This window comes from Ornithorhynchus anatinus, chromosome 13 (assembly GCF_004115215.2).
Source record: "Ornithorhynchus anatinus isolate Pmale09 chromosome 13, mOrnAna1.pri.v4, whole genome shotgun sequence".
Classification (NCBI taxonomy): Eukaryota; Metazoa; Chordata; class Mammalia; order Monotremata; family Ornithorhynchidae; genus Ornithorhynchus; species Ornithorhynchus anatinus.
Genome location: NC_041740.1, coordinates 27,466,949 through 27,485,031, shown reverse-complemented (window position 1 = coordinate 27,485,031; position 18,083 = coordinate 27,466,949). Strand labels below are relative to the sequence as shown.

At 39.6% G+C, this 18,083-nt stretch overlaps 1 protein-coding gene across 1 annotated transcript in view; it reads right to left on the bottom strand.

The window, feature by feature from the left end:
- Positions 1–13,723: 13,723 nt before the first annotated feature.
- The window catches only part of GNAI1 (G protein subunit alpha i1), a 64,488-nt gene continuing 60,128 nt past the window's right edge, over positions 13,724–18,083 (bottom strand). The window contains 2 exon segments of the mRNA XM_029077868.1: positions 13,724–15,244; positions 15,383–15,583. Coding sequence (XP_028933701.1) covers positions 15,393–15,583 — 191 coding nt within the window. The 3' untranslated portion in view covers positions 13,724–15,244; positions 15,383–15,392.

Sequence of the window (18,083 nt, the reverse complement as noted above, 5' to 3'; positions counted from 1 at the left end):
GAAGGATACAGCAGTGTAGTAACCCAACCTGCTTCCTGCCTCCAAGAACTTTATAATCTTATGGTGGAGGCAGGCAAAAATTATTTACAGCTAGGGAAAGCTGAAGGAAGAACAAGTCTAAGGCAGAAAGCAGTACAAACACAGAATGAAACAGCTGAACAGATGATTGAATGTTCAGATGAATATATGAATATTATTTAAATAAATTTAAATTATACATAGATAAGTAATCACTGCAAGGGAAGGGGACAGAGCTTGTTTTATTTATGGAGAAAAAGCCTTTTTTCCCCTCTATAAATGTGTGGTTTCTGCAATGGATCTGTTGCTTCCTGTGCCTCTCCAGTCAGTCAATCGTATTTATTTAGTGCTTACTATGTACAGAGCACTGCACTAAGCGCTTGGGAGAGTACAATGTAACAATAAACAGACACAATCCCTGCCCACAATGAACTTACTGTCTAGAGGGGGTGACTGGAATTCATATAAATAAATTACAGCTCCTGAATCCAGAGCTGTTGTTTTGAGTATCTTGTGCCCACCAATGTTCAAAGTGCAGAGATTCAGAGGGGAGGGCAAGGCAGGTGGTGGGATGGGTGCATTAGGGACCTCAAGAGGGGAGCAAGGAGTGTAAGGAGCCCTAGAGCCAGGGAGAAGTGGAGACTCTGCTCATCGGGCCAGCTGGGCCCATCTGAATAGTCCCTACCGCTCCTTCTGCCCTGGGAGACGGGCTTTGTTGTTAATAGCTCTTATCGCCTTGGGGATTTGTAAAAAAAACAACATACCTATGCCTACAGAAGATGCCATCATGCAATGGGTCCAGGAGACCAGTTGAGTTTGCAAATTCTGGCCAAGTGGAAAGACCATTGGCCTGGAACTCAGAAGGGCCTGAGTTCTAATCCCGGTTTTGCCACTTGTCAGCTGTGTGACCTTGGGCAAGTCACTTCACTTCTTTGTGCCTCAGTTATCTCATCTATAAACTGGAGATTAAGACTGTGAGCCCTTTGTGGGACAAGGACTAATGTTCAGCCCAATTATCTTGTATCTATTCCAGCGCTTAATACAGTGCTTGACACATAGCTCTTAACAAATACCACAATTATTATTATTTAAAAAGTCTCTTTCATTCATTCATTCATTCATTCATTCATTCAATCGTATTTATTAAGAGCTTACTGAATGCAGAGGACTGTACTAAGCCCTTGGAAAAGTATAATACAACAATAAACAGTGACATTCCCTGCCCACAGTGAGCTCACAGTCTAGAAGGTGGGGAGACAGACAATACAAATAAATGAAATTACAAATGCTGTGGGGCTTCCACTTCGCAACTGCCCCTCCCTCTCCACACTGACTCAAGCATCTTCACTATCCACCCCTAGAGGAAAAGCCTGAATAAGCAGATGAGCTTACAATCTAGCGGGGGAGAGAGACACTAAAATAAATTACACTTAGGAGGAAGCATCTGAGTTTAAAGATATCCACATAAGATTGGGGGTCGGGGTGGTGCTTAATGAGTATTTAAGTGGTTAGCTGGTGAGAATTCATGTACGTAAGTGATGCAGTAGGGAGGGAGATGAGAGATTAGTTAGGGAGTGAGATGTGATTTTGGTAGGGTTTTTGAAGATGGAGAAAGCAGTGGTCTGCTGGATATGAAGTAGGTGAGGAGTTTCTGTGTGGCACAAACCAGGTTGTAGGGGGTCAAGAAGAGAAGTGAAGAGAGGAAGTGGAGGCAGAGGATGTAAACAACTTCCTCCAGGAGTTTGGAAGGGAATGATAGGAAGGATATGAGGTGATAACTGGAGGGTGTCTTGGGGTTAATAAGAGGAGGGTACTTTTAGGGTAGAGAATACACAGGCATGTTTGAAAGCTGTGGGATAGGATCCATTGGAGAGTGAGCAGTTGAAGTCAGGGAGGATGATGCAAAGAGATGGGGTCAGAGAAGTTGGTGGAGGAGGTAGATTTTATAAGCAGGTGGCAAATGTAAAATGAGGATTGAGACTGTGAACCCCAGGTGGGGCAGGGACAGTATCCAACCTGATTATCTTGTATCCACCCCAATGCTTAGTACAGTGCCTGGCACATAGTAAGTGCTTAATAAATACGATTATTATTATTATTGTATGTAGAGGGCTATATCCATACCTACCAAGACAACCTCTCCCAACCTCTTCTTCCTTGAACACCATAAAAGACAAGCAATAAATTTGAGCATCTGAGTTGTTATGCTCCCCTGCAGCAAATTAAATTTCTGCCCTCCTCTGTAGCTCTAAAAGTAGAACTGGCCTCAGTAGATAACCAGCTCTAGGGTGTCTGGAGGAGTTATGAAGGAAAAGAAGAATTTGGCTTGGGAAGACTGAAACAAATTCAGTTTTGTATTTTGGCTGAAGACCATTAAAGAAACAGACTTGGAAGATGAGGATTTTGCTTTCTTCAAAACAGGATTAGTGAAGGTGAATTAGTAGGATTTATTTGGTAAAAACAACCTGGCTGGTTTAGTGTCACATCAAATATGCAGCCTGTAATTTTACTTCCAAAAATGAAAAAAGATCAGGGTTTTTGTTTGATCTGAGATGCCTGGCTCTGATTCAGTCCCTGAAATGGGTTCTAGTTGACTGTAAGATCCTTGAGGGAAGGAGCAGTGTCTTCTACTTTTTGCACTTAGTACAGGATTCCTCTAGGTCACATCTGGCTGTGTGGTTCCCCTGCAGCTCTGGACTTCAAGCAGATGGGCTAAAGCTCCCTCTCATCCTTAGCTCAGAGCTGTTAATTCATTGGTTCAGCTCACTTTATCATATTGTTTCTTTCCTCAAGTGCCTGGCTTCTCCTCACCATTTACAATTTTAGACTGTAAACCCCCCTATGTTGGAATTATTATTCTGTATTTTTGACTCCAGGTAAATGCTTAATAAATTATAATACTTTTGATGATGATAGTGATAAATAAAAATGATTAAAGATTTACTATAGCACTGTACTCAGGGGGTGGATAAGAAATAATCAAATCAGACACAAACCCTGTTCAACCCAATCCTTGTCCCTCACAGTCTGAGACCAGGAGAAGCAGTATGGTGAAGGGAAGCAGTGAGGTGAAGTGGCAGAGTCCTGGTCTAGAAGCCAGAGGACCCAGGTTCAAGTCCGAGCTGTGCTGTTATCCTCCTGTGTGACCTTGGGTGAGTCACTTAACTTCCCTGTATTTCCGTTTCCTCATCTGTAAAATGGGGGTAATAATAATACCTGCCTTGTGACCCTATCTCCCAGGGTTTTTGAACTAATTAATGTGATAGTGCTTTGGTAATAAAAGCTCTATAGCAAACCAAGGTATTAAATACTTATTACAGTGCTAAGTGCTTAGTATAGTGCTTTGCACACAGTAAGTGCTCAATAAATATGAATGAATGAATGAATGAATGAATGAATGAATGAATGAATGAATGAATGAGAACAGGTGTAATCCCCATCATACAGATGAGGAAACTGCATTCACTGACAGATGGAAGGAAGAATACAAAACTTGATAGATCTTCTACCTTGCATCTAAGGTGACAGGGATTTTCCCAATCTAAAGAAAGGATGGAAATGGTGAAAGGACATAAAAAAGTGCTGAAAAAAAGAGAGATTGGTGAGGTTTAGCAGTATTGATTCTGTTGAACTTTTAAGAAGGGCAGAAAGTGGGTGAAAAATTCAGGAATTGCAATCTGAAGATTTTAAAGAACGCTTACAACTTTCATAGACTCTAACAAAATAAAAAGCTAGATGACTTGTACTAAGCCCCAGAAATAGCCAAGAAAAGGTTTGCAAAGTCTGAGCTCTGACTCAACAAATTGAATTTTAGGAAGTCGTTGGTGACTAAGTCAGTTAAAAAAATATTTTAAAGTGGAAAAAAATGTAGACCTAAAATATGCTGTGCTTGAACAGTCTCTTCCTGGGGTTACTTGGCTTCAATATGGCAACGTTTGGAGGAAAATGGCTGAGGGAGCTAAAGCTGAGTTTGGAAATCACCATAACATAACAGGAGAGATGGAAGACTCATCTCTTCAGAAATTTAGTATCAGAGGTGCCTGTAATATAAGAGACAGGTAAATTTTCTTCTTTATTTGCAACCTTTAGAGAAAGAGAACAGCACCAGGAATGTCATTAGCTCTGGACTAAATTCCAAAATAAATAAATAAATCAGTACTATTGACTGAGTACCTATTGTGTGCAGAACACTGCATTAAGCACTTAGAAGAATACAGTAGAGGTAATAAGAATGATCCATGCATTCAGGGAACTTATATCCCTCTGGGGAAACCCATTAAAATTCTTTACACATAGGAGAAAGAAACAAAAGGGGATATTTACATTACCTATTATTTAAGTAATAGGGGATGCTAGTTATGTACATATGTGCTATAAGAGATTATGAGTACATAAGTACTTGAGTGGTTTAGAAGTGTTGAAACAACAGTTGGGAAGATACAGGGTGGGATATTAGAAATTAATTGAGGAAGATGTTTTATCTCTCCTTACTTTTCATCATTTCCATCCTTTCTCTAGATTGGGAACATCCCTGTCATCTTAGATACAAGGTAGAAGATCTATCGAGTTCCGTATTCTTCCTTCCATCTTGAATTCTGTCAGTGAATACAGTTTCCTCATCTGTTCTCATTCATTCATACGTTCAATCATATTTATTGAGCACTTACTGTGTGTGGGGAGCACTGTAATAAACACTTGGGAGAGTACAGTAAATCAATAAACAGACACATTCCCTGCCCACAATGAGCTTACAGTCTCCAGTGATTGTCCATCCACCTTTGCATCCATGAGATGTCCTGGAGATGCAAGCTTGGAGAGGAGAGAGGAGCACCTAGGGGGAGAGAGAGAGAGAAACAGTGAGAACACAATTGTCATTCACTCACATCACCCACATCACAGCTGAGATATCTGGCCAATCTTCAGTGTAGGAGACTTGAACCATAGAATTTGTCTGATCTTCAGCCTTATTGTGGTCCTAGAATTTATGTAGTTTATTGTTTTTCTGTGTGTATAATGCCTGTGATATTTTAGCCAAAGAATCAGTATTGTATGTTATATGTTGCCACCAAGAATGTTCTTAGAATTATTTTCTCTCATATTTCTTACTTAGGAATCACATCAGATTAGACAGATCAGACACAGTCCCTGTCCCAAATGGGGCTCACAGTCAAAGGGGGAGGAAAAACAGGTATTTTATCTCCAATTTACAAATGTGAAAACGGAGGCACAGAGAAAATAAGTGAACTGCCCAAGATCACAAAACAACCAAGAGGCCAAGGCAAGATTAGACCCCCAAAATGGTTTGAACAAGTGCCAATCTGCACAGTATATATGTAAACTTATGGGAAAGAAACATGTCTGTTAATTCTTTCATATTGAACTCTCCCAAGCACTCAGTAAAATCAATCAAGCATTGGTATTCGAGTGCTTACTATGTGCAGAGAACATAGTAAGAACATAGGACAGTGCTCTGCACATAGTAAGCGCTCAATAAATACTATTAGTTGATTTATCTAGTAGTAGCTAGTACTCAAAGATGATACCATTAATGGTATCATTTGCATGTGACTGAAAACAGATATGAACTACCCTCCATTTGAGACTGTGGGTACAGCTAGAGTTCTTAGTTGGGACACATTCCATTCAAGAATTGTCTCTGTTTTTAAGGCAAGACTAGATCAGGAATTTACTGTCTTCATTGGTCAACAAGGAAATCAGGGTTTGCTGGACATTACGAGTTCTCTACAAACCCAAGCTACTGCTCTATAAAAGCTGGTTATCCACAGGATACCAGGAAACTGATTTTCCTGATGAATAACTCCAGAATCTTTGCTGGTAGGTAAATTCGCTTATCCGCCTTCCAATATTCCAGATGAAAAACAAGGATGATTAATACTGTTAGAGTTGTCACATGGCAGTTTTGGTATAGTGCATATGGCTGAGTGCATGTGGCTAAATATGGCTATACACATATAAGTTGCAGGTGAAAGACCTAGGTAAAATCATCTAGGGGACCACGACTTGAAGCAGTGAGAAACTGAGAACTACCTTCTCCAGATACTGACCTAGCTCTTTAGTTTAATATTCTTATTATATTAATGGTTGAATTGTAAAGTGTGTTATTAATAGTAATTATAAAAAAAATTCATATTTAAGTGCTTGTAATGTATCGAGAATTGTGCAAAGCTCTGGGGAGGAAACTAGAAAATCCTAATGGATATGGTCCCTATCCTACAGAGGTTCACAGCCTAAAGGGGAGAGAGAATCAATATTTAAACCTCAGTGGGCAGAGAAGGTGTCTGTTATATTGTTACATTGTACTTTCTCAAGCGCTTAGCGTAGTGTTCTGCACTCAATAAGCACTCAATACAGTTGATTGATTTCACAAATCAGGAAACTGAGGCACAGATAAATGAATTAATTTGGCCAAAGTCACTCGTGGGCAGAGTCAGGATTAGTCCCTGGATCTCCTGACTCCAAGGTCTGTGTTTTCTACTAGGTCATTTACACTTATTTTCTATGTGACTGTCCTTCTCCGCTTAGGTAGTGAGTTCTTCTCACTAGCTAAGTGAGATTGATTGATTGACTGACTGATTAAATGATTTTTGGCCAGGACTGTGTATCAATTGCTTATCTTGACTCTATTCCGGCAATTACAGTGCTCAGCTCCAAGAGCCTAATCCAGTACCAATTCTATTATTAAGAAGCAGCATGGCCTAGAGCAAAGAGCAAGGATCTAGGAATCAGAAGACCTGGGTCTAATCCCAGCTCCTCCACTACTCTGTTGTGTGGTATTGGGCAATCATGTAACAGTGCCAAAACTTCTTTCATCTGTAAAATGGGGATGAAATTCTTGTTCTCCCACCCTCTTAGACTGTGAACTCCATGAGAGACTGGGCCTGTGTCTAGCCTGTTTATCTTTTATTTAACCCAGTGTTAAGTACAAAGTTTAGTATATACCACACTTATTAGTAAGAACAACAACTGCAGCATGTGCATGTTTAGATTTTCCTTTGAAAGGGGACACATGCAAGCAGGAAGAAGATACAGGAAGATTAGGATACGAAGAGATGGTCAAACGTTGAGGAACGGCCGAGAAAAATATATTTACTGGCAATATTGTCAGTGGTCTTGAAGATACACATTCTTGCTGGATGATAATTTCCAGCTTTCAAAATCTCAGAATAGAAGATGTAACTTTTAGCCCTGAAATGGTTTCTTCTCCCAAGAATTTGACAGGATTTCTGAGGTCCCTGATGGTTAGCACTATAGATGTTATTCCACACATGTCTAGAAGTGGATAGCCTAGCTAGTTTCAGTCAACACATTAAATGCAGAAATCACTGAAAATACTATCCAAAATTTTAAATCTGTACATCAAAGCAAGATTGCTATTGGTGCCTGAAAGGGTTATTAGCGTTAAAGGATACTTTTCACCATCAGAGTATTCTTCCTCAACTCAAAAAGTAGTTCTGTCAACCTGTCCCCTTGAAAAGAGACTGAGTTTCAATGTGGAAATGAAAACCATTTTGTGATATGAGATGAAGAAACAATCAGATTACATAATTCACATGCATAGAAAGCTTAAACCCAAGTTAAAAAAAAAAGAGGAAATTGAAATGTGGTATCACCTTCTAAAGTAGTATAGTTAACCAATAATGGATCTTGAATTTTTGCAGAGTTAAAAGAAACCCAAGTCCTATGCCTGTAGTCTTTCAACCTATAAAATATAACAGGCTGGTTTCAAATGGAATTTATAGACATGACCCATTTCTGCTATAAATGAATGGTTTATCCTGAGGTGTTAGAAAAATGCATTAAAAGCTGAACAGGCAGATCCTGTATAAATGACTGGACTTCACATGTGTTGAAACATTACACTATAAAATAATACATCTTCAAAATACTTTAGGACTACTAAGAAATGTGGGATAATAATAAATGATTTGATCTTAGGAAAATAATCACGGATCGGAGGCCAGAATAAGTAACACTTATGCACTTGTTTGCTTCTCTTAACCAATAATTTATTTTAACCTCACTTCCCCCACCCCCATCCCCCAACTAGACTTTAAGTATCCTAGGGGCAGGAATCATGAATAATAACACAGGCTACTCTCTCAAACACTAAGTACAGTGCTCTGCACAAGTGCTCGGTAAATATCATTGCTTGACTGCATTTTTTATATGGTAGTTGTTAAGCGCTTGTTTTCTGTCAAATATTGTTCTAAGCCCTGGGGTAGATGCAAATGAATTAGGTTAAACAGTCTCTGGCCCACAAGGGGCTCACACCCAAGTAGGATTGATTGATTGGGTGTGGTCTCAGTTAACAAAAGGAATAAGTGTGGATGGCTGTATAATAGCATTGAAGTCAAGTGTGTTCAACCCTCTGCTCCCATGGATAAACATAAACTTTCTAAATCGTTTCATATTGTAATCTACTTTACTTAAAGTTTATTTGATCGGAGTTGAGAAACATCAATTAGGCATCATTGAAAAGATTAATCAACATTCTTGCTTTCCAACTCTACTCCGACTTTATTTTTTTTTTTTTGAGTTAGGCATTTGTGGGAAACTTTTTTGTCACAGTGAACCCATGCATATTACAGATGCAAAGAAACTCTTCCTTCCAGACTCTGAAGACATAGTCATCAAGCTGGTCACATGGGTGGGGTGCGATGTGGCTCTCCAGATAATAATGTTGGCATTTGTTAAGCGCTATGTGTAAAGCACTGTTCTAAGCGCTGGGAAGGATAGAAGGTGATCAGGTTGTCCCACGTAGGGCTCAATCTTAATGCCCATTTTACAGATGAGGCAACTGAGGCCCAGAGAAGTTAAGTGACTTGCCCAAGTCACACAGCTGACAAGCGGCAGAGCCAGGATTTGAACCCATGATCTCTGACTCCCCAGCCTGTGCTCTTACCACTGAGCCCGGCCAATGGGTGCAGTAGTGAAGAGGAACGGGCAGACTGAAATTATGAAACAATGCTAGGGTTAGCTCCACTATGTCACCAGAGCTTCCTCTCCCAGGGTGCCTGACGCCACCCCTTTGATTTACCTCCTACGTTTCATGGCCTGAGTAACCTCGTTTAACAAACCAATAATAATAATAATGTCATTTAAGTGCTGTGTGACCTTGGGCAGTCTCTTCACTTTCCTATGCCTCAATTACCTCATCTGTGAAATGGGAACTAAGACTGTTAGCCCCATGTGGACCATGGACTGTGTCTAACCTGATTGGTTTTATCTACCCCAGTGCTTAGAACTGTGCCTGGCACATAATAAGCACTTAATAAATGCCATTAAAAAACAAACAAACTGCTCTGAGCCCTGGCCCATGCCCTGCCCAGAACTCCCTCACCTTTAAAATCTGCAAGTCTGCAGTTTTACCCATCTTTAAAATCTTTTTGAAATCCTGTTTCCTCTAGCATGCTTCCCCTCATTATTTTTTCTTCTTCCCAGGTCATGTCCGCCCTTCTTCACCTCAGTACTTTTACACCACCTTAACACTTCTGAACTCACTATTTTCATTGCACTTTTGGATATATTTTCCATACTATACTTCTATTCCATTTTGCCTCTCCAGCTAGATTGTAAAATCCTGATGGCTAGGGTTCATGCCTTTTTATTGTACATTCCCAAATGCAATACTCTTGTACAGGCAGACACTTTACTGACCACTCCACACACACTAATAAAAAAAAATCCCACCATTTTTATCCCAAGGAATAGCTCTCTTTATATACATGTAGATTTTTAAATTTGCAAAATTGAGCAACAATATAATTTTGATCACCTAAACATTATAATTTCTCCTATCTCAATTACTGACAGGTTGTCAAAATTGGTTGTACTTTAGGGAAGCATTCAAATTAAAAGGGTTTTAACATTCGAATTCAAACCTAATCAATCACTGCTACTGCTACTGTTCAGAAAGATGAACAGTATGGATTTCTTTTAGAATTTGGAGATCTGAGAGTTCATGCCACCCTGAGGGAATAGAGCAATCAAAATGGCATTAACTGCCTATGTCATAGGCATTCGATGACTTTTAAACCTTTTAAGAAGTCTGCAGCAAAATCTAAAGAAAAAATGTATAAGTGAATAAATGCAAACTAAGTTGCCTCACTGTTAATTTAATATTTTCCTAGAGATAATATACTCTAAAACCTTGATTGTCAGGCAAATTAGCAGCATGACATTACCAAGCACAATGGACACCTGTAATAGTAATGGAACAAGAGGTGACAAAAGACTTCCAGAGACTCTGACTGGAGAGACCCTCAAAAGTAATATACAGGATTCAAAGATGCTGACTGAAAGATAGCTGTGGTCTTGAGATTCCCATTTCTATAATTTTTTTATGGTATTTAATGAGGGTATTTAAGCATTTACTATGTGCAGAGCACTGTTCTTAGCACTGGGGTAGATACAGGGTAATCAGGTTGTCCCACGTGAGGCTCACAATTTTAATCCCCATTTTATAGATGAGGGAACTGAGGCGCAGAGAAGTTACGTGATTTGCCCACAGTCACACAGCTGACAAGTGGCAGAGCCAGAATTCGAACCCATGACCTCTATCAAGCCCAGGCTCTTTCCACTGAGCCACGCTGCTTATTTGTTAAGAGCTTATTAAGTGTCAAGCACTGTTCTAAGCCCTGGGGTAGACATAGGCTAATCAGGTTGGATTCAGTCCATCTCCCACATGTGGCTCAGTCTTAATCCTCATTTTACAGATGAGGTAACTGAGGCCCAGAGAAGTAAAGTGATTTTCTCAAGATCATACAGCAGATAAGTGAGTGGCAGATCTGGGAGGAGAACCCAATTCCTTTTGATGCTTAGGCCTGTGGCCTTTTCACTAGGCCAAGCTTCTTCTCATTTTAATTTTGAGACTAGAACTCCCTTAAAACTAGCATTTATAGGTATCTCCTGTATACCTCGGTTGGTCTACCTTTCAGCCTTTGTGTAAAATGTGCATAAAGACACAATGAATCTGTGAGCATCCCCATGAACATGTCTATGGGTCCATAGCATAGTCCCCACTTCTTGGAAGTTCATCTCTTTGTTTCTAAATTTATAGAACAGAAATCTATTAAATTGCCCACCAACACTGAGGTGCTCACTGTCTTCCTTCATCCACTGGGTAGAAAAGTGAGTAATTCACTGAGAATTTTGTTAAACTCACTATAGAACAAAATCTTCGCATTGTAGAATGAGAACTTATTTTCCTTTGTAATAGGGAAGCAGCATTAACTGGCATTATAGAATGAAATAGGATGACACTCCTCAAGAAATATCTAAGTGATTATGCCATCAACTGAACACTACATTAGACCTGCACAAAATTCTCTAGACTGTAAGCTCATCTTGGACAGGGAAAGTGTATAATTCTGTTGTATTATACTCTCCAAAGCCCGTAGTACAGTGATCTGCACATGGCCTAGTGGATAGAGCATGGGCCTGGGAGTCAGGAGGTCATGGGTTCCAATCCTACCACTGCCACTTGTCTGTTGTGTGGCCTTGGGCAAGTCACTTCACTTCTCCGGGCCTCAGTTACCTCATCTGTAAAATGTGGTCTAAGACTGTGACCCCTATGCCGGACAAGGACTGTATTCAACCTCATTAACTTACATCTACCTCCAACTCTTAATATAATGCCTGGCGCATAGAGGTTAACAAATACCATAAAAAAATCATTGACTGATCCATAAAAAAATATTAGAAACAGTTTAATTCATACTTAAATGCCTCTACTGGAATTGAGATGGACTCACATTATATAGCAGTTGGGTCTTAGTATTAAAATGCTTTTAATTTTTCATCTTAGTTCAAAATTTCCTAAACGCTACATGAATTCAGTTGAATTACGATACTTTCTTACATTATACTTTTGCAGTCTGATAAACCATAACAGCGGAGGCTATCTTTAAGGGACACCATAAGAAAATCAGATCTCGTATTATCCAACCTGTCCAAATCTGTCCCATGTAAGCAACGCCTGAAACCACCACTTCTCTGTGAGAAAATCCAGCTGAGGGAAAGGGATTGTGGAAAAGGCCACCGGTGCAGCCAATTTGGCATTTGGGCAGTAGATCTTGCCTCAATTCTGCCCCTGAAAAAGAGCAGTTGTCACTAGCTGAGTCAGTCAATCATATTCTTTGAGCACTGTACTAAAGCACTTGGGAGAGTACAATATAACACCGTAACAGACACATTCACTGCTCACAACAAGCTTACAGTCTAGAGAGGGAGACATACATTAACAGAAATAAATTACAGATATGGGGCTGGGAAGGGGGACGAATAAAGAGAGCAAATCAGGGCGACACAGAAGGGAGTGGAAGAAAAGGGAATGAGAGCTTAATCAGGGAAGGCCTCTTGGAGGAGATACGTATTCACTATTATTCGTAAGGGTTTGAAGGAGGGGAGAATAATTGTGTATCGAATATGAAGAAGGAGGGCGTTCCAGGTCAGAGTCAGGATGTGGGTGAGAGGTCAACGGTGAGATAGAGATAGAGATAGGCAGAGCACACAGAGCTAACACATCGGTAGTCCTTGGCGCAGCCCACGGGGATGCCCAAAAGAGCAGCATCACCAAACCTGATCTTCTCAGAGCTGCTCGCAGACACTACTTGCTCCTCCAACTTTCTGCTCAGCAAAAGGCAGCCTTCAGTGAACTCCAGAACATTTCTTTATCCTCTTTCAGGTTAATGTTTAACTAAATAGTATTACCCCAAATAAATACTGCCAGACTGAATATACACTCCTTCTGACCTTCTGGGAAACTGGTGCCAAGGAAGAAACCAATTCTTATTTACTAAGCAGCCAGAAAGCCTATAAAAATCAGTATCAGTCAGTGGTATTTACTTAGCACTTACCGTGTGCAGACCATGTACTCTCCTCGGACTCTTCACTCCACAGAGCTATGCTTCTGGAACTGCAGTGTTACCCTCATTTAATAACTGATATTCTAATAATTACGGTCCTGTACTTGGTAAGCACTTATTATGCGCCAAGCACTGTTTTAAGCCCTGGGGTAGATGCAAGGTAATCAGGTTGGACTCAATCCGTCCGACAAGGGGCTCATCATTTAAGTAGAAGAGAATAGCATTCAATTTCCATTTTACAGATGAGGTAAACCGAGGCACAGAGAACTCAAGTTACTGGCCCAGGGTCACACAGCAGACACATGACACAGCTGGGATTAGAAACCAGGTCCTCTGACTCCAAAGTACATGGTCCTTCCACTAGGCCATGCTGCTTCTCACATCCTGGTGGGAAACAGTGAGCTTGAGTCTAACCTAGATCTCCAAGTCAAAATGTCCAGTGTTCACAATTATAGCACATGGCACAAAACCCTCTAGAGTACAGCAGGGCATAACCAGGAAAGGGGTAAGGGTTCGATCTTTGACTCTGCCTCTGGTCTACCTTTCTAATTCAGTAGAAACTGAGGTACCGGTTGTCCATCTAAGATGCACTGTATTGATTTATGGGCTAGGGGAAGAAGACCTAATTTCCCAGAGTGCCAAGCTTGCTTTTTCTACAAGGGGATGAGGGAAAAGGCATTCCATCTTGGACAAAGTCATGTGGCTTTCCTCTAGCGGGGAGGAGTTGTTTGTGCCAAAGGAAGAATACAAAGTTTTGGGAAATACTGGTGGTTCAGTTAAAACTTGCAAGCGATACATGTGATCAGCAAAACAGATTATAAAATTTTAAAAATCTTAAATTTATTAGGCTTTATTAGTAACTCAATTACACAGGAAAAAAAAAATTCGGGAAGTCATCAGAGATGGTCCCAATGTGTGCTTCTTGAACAGAATTCTTCACAATGCAATTCTACTTCATTTCCTTTGCTCCTCTTCACACTCTGGACACAGGACTCCCATATGTAGATTTAATGAAAAAAATATATATATATATCCCCCAGGCAAGGCACATAAAGAATTTAGACAAATATGACAAAAATGTTTTTGATCATTCCCAATTTCTTCTCACATTACCAGTACAAAAACTAAAGTGAAATGGATACAAATACAATTTTGGTTGCACATAAAGTACTTCAACATTACATAGAAACATCAACAAATCCAAAAAGACTGCACATTTAAACAGCCCAAATGTATTAACTGCTTACCTGCAAAGCTTATTAAAAGGGGGCTTTATCCACTGGAAAAATAATTGCTCTTTCAAAGCATACTGAAGGTGATAATGCGAAGCTTTGACAAACTATCATTATCATTGCTATTTTAGTCACTGCTAATTGATCAAATTTTACAAATTCTACCTGTTCAATAATGTTCCACAGAAAATAATGGAACTTTATAAGAATGAAATGATGCTGACCTCATGAGAGGGAATTTGAATATCCAAGAAAGAAAAAAAAACCCATCCCCAAATCCCTTGTCACACAAATGAAGTTAGCAGAATAACTAGGTTCAAACCCAGCTATATATGTGACTTTTTAAAGCTTCTGCTGAAATCAGTAGTTCTAGTTCTTACACTCATCTGGTAAAGTACTATTATGGAGGCTGCATACACAGAGTTTCGCGAAGCAGGTTCACAAAAGAAGGTCTTTAAATTCATTATGGAGCAGTCAATTTAAGCCAACAAAAATGCTCAACACCCCTCTCAACTTATTTACAAATAAAATCTTATTCATTTAAAATGTATAAAAAATTAATTTTGGCACCACCTTTAAGGCAATGCACCTATATCAATGACATAGTAAAATCCAAAGTGAAAGCGCTTAACTGAATAGAAATGTGGTGTAATATTAACTGTAAGAATTTTCTGAACCTTAAGAGCCCTACAATATTTCTTACAAGTTTTGCAAACAAAACTTAAGAGGGAATAAGGCAGCATGCTTGTTTGAAAGGAAAGCAAAATTAAAATTTACAAGATTGGTTTAAATAATCAATCCAAAGACAAAATATTCATCCTCTGTAAGAGCATTTCAATAAACCCCAGGAAATTTAGAGGACAAATCAAGTTATTAAAATATTCTGTTTGACGTTATTTTACAAATAACATTCCTACAAGTATACATATAAGATAATTTTCCAATGCTTTCTAATAATTACCTTACTGAAAAATTTACAGGACATGAACATAAATAAAGCTGTTTAAAACTCCAAATACAATACTGGGCTATCATTCAGCCCAACTTGCTCTGTATTTCTCACTTCGAGAAGCATCAGGCTAGAATCCTGTGAAGTCATTCTTCAACCTTGAAAATAAGTTCAAATAATTAGTTTCTATTTAGAATCACAAAATAATTTCTTTACTTACTCTCAAACAAAAAACAGTAATCCACAAATCCATTATAAGTGTGCATTTTTCCAAAAGGAATGTGATTTACAATCACCTGCATGCTTTTAGAAGAGGCCACAATCTTTAAGATTATTTTTTATGATGACATCTGTGACTGCATCAAAAACAAACTGCACATTCTTAGTATCTGTGGCACAAGTGAAGTGGGTGTAGATTTCCTTTGTGTCCTTTCTCTTGTTGAGGTCCTCAAATTGGCACTGAATATATGCCGCAGCTTCTTCATAAGTGTTTGAGCCTGAGGAGGCAAAACAACGAACCGTAAAATTAAGGCACTTAATTTGAAAACTTTAAAATCACATAAGGAAATAGGACAGTTCAATTGGGTTTTCCCCTTTTATATTACGGAAGAATGAAAATCCAGTGAATACTGGATGTTTGATCCAGCAAATTTAAAACAAGAGGTGGAAGCCTGAATGGAATCCTGACCCTCTAACAAGCAAATCCATAATTTTTACTGCTGTTTATCCACCTGCAGTAGAGCAAGAGAAGAAACTATTTTTTCAGTTGTTTGTTTCTTCATCGATGGATTTCAGAGCAACTTGAATGGATTTTTTTTAAAAAAATAGCATTTGTTGAGCAGTTACTATATACCAGGCACCATACTAAGCACTGGGATAGATACAAGATGATCGGGTTGGACACAGTCCCTGTCTCACATGGAACTCACAATCTTAATCCCCACATACAGATTAGTGAAGCAGCATGGCCTAGTGGATAGAGCATTAGCCTGGGAGTCAGAAGGACCTGGGTTCGAATCCCAGCTCTACCACTTGTTGGCTGTGTGACCTTGGGCAAGTAACTTCAAATCCCTGGGTCTCAGCTACCTCATCTGTAAAATGGGGATTAACACTGGGACCCCCTTGTGGGACAGTAACTGTGTCCTACCTGATTAGCTTGTATCTACCCCAGTGCTTGACACATAGTAAGCACTTAACAAACACCATCATTATTATAATGGAAGCACACAGAAGTTAAAAGTGACCATCATCATGATGATGGGTATTTATTGAGAGCTTACTGGATGCAAAGCACTGTACTAAGTGCTTGGGGGCATACAATACACCAGACATCCCATCCACAACTGTGCAAGTTCACTTTTCATGTCACACTTTTTAGTCAATGCAATGAAAGACACTGGCTTTCCACAGTAACTAAGGCACTTTACTTTTTCTTTTGGAATAATGAGTTCTAGGTTTCAGTGTATAGGTGGGGTATACTGTAGAAAACTAATCTTTAAAGCCTTGACACACTTCTGGTTGACTTCTGCTTTCAGACAAAAGCACAATGAATTCTTAGCCCTTCTAGACTGCTGGTGATTGCTAGAACCCCACTGCAAGTCTGTTCAACCCTCATTCACTGATGAGAATGTATATTTTATTAAAAATACTGCTAACAAAGAGCAGCATTAAACAGCTAAAGTCATAAATGTCAAGCTAAGGGGTTTAGATATATGGGTGTAACAGAATTGACTCGATTAGACCTTGAAGCTGGTCTTATAGACTTCATCAATTCAGGCAGAGCCAACCATCAGGTTGTCACTAAAAGTTTTCAATGATTTATAGGATTCTATACACAACGAATATAAAGTTCAGAGGCTTTATATTTTTTCCAAACACTTTGTTTTAAAACAGAGATGACTCAGGAAACCAAATTCTACCATCTGGGAGAGGTGCAAAATATTTGGATGAGTGTACGCAGGAAGGAATTTTTCCGAGAGATTGCTGTGTGCTAAATCATTTAAACACAGACAAGTCAGAAAACGGACACATTCCCATTTACTTGTATGCCTTAGCAATCAATCAGTGTTACTTCTGAAGTTCTTTCTGTGTGCAGAGCACTGTACTTAGTACTTGGGAGAGTATTCTACAGCAGAGTTAGTAAACATGCTCCCTGTCCACTGGGAATTTATAATTTAGAGGGGGAGAGAGACGTTAAAATAAATTACGGATTTGGACTTCAGTGCCGTGGGGCTGAGGGAAGGGAGTAAGGGAAAAGAGGAGTTAACCCAGGAAGGCCTCTTGGAGGAGATGTGATTTTAATAATCAAATCAGGTTCTCCTGAGGAATCTCATTGTTCTTTGAAGTGCTCAACTGACAAGTGAAAACTCCTGGACAGAGCTATCTCTAGAACTGAAATCTCTCTGGACTGAGGGAGGGAAATTCAAATTAATTTGACCACCTTCTATTGGATTCATTCATTCACTCACATTTATTGAGTGCTTACTGTGTGCAAAGCACTGTACTAAGTATTTGGGAGAGTACAATACAATAATAAACAGACATTCCCTGTCCACAATGAAGCTTACAGTCTAGAGGAGGAGTGAGACATTGATATACATATATAAATTGCCTATATATACATATGTGCTATGAGGATGGAAGGGAGGATGAATGAAAGGAGCAAATCATGGTGATGCAGAAAGGAGTGGGAGAAGACGAGAAGAGGGTTTAGGGAAGGCTTCTTGGAGGAGATATGCCTTCAATAAGGCTTTGAAGAGGGAGAGAGCAATTATCTCTCTGATATGAGGAGGGAAGGCAATCTAGGTCAGAGGTAGGATGTGGGCGAGATGTTGGCAGAGAGACGAGATCAAGATACAGTACCAAGGTTAGCGTTAGAGGAAGGAAGTGTGCGGGCTGGGTTGTAGTAGAAGAGCAAGGTGAGGTATGAGGGGGCAAGATGACTGAGTGCTTTAAAGACAATGGTGAGAAGTTTTTGTTTGATGTGGGGGTGGATGA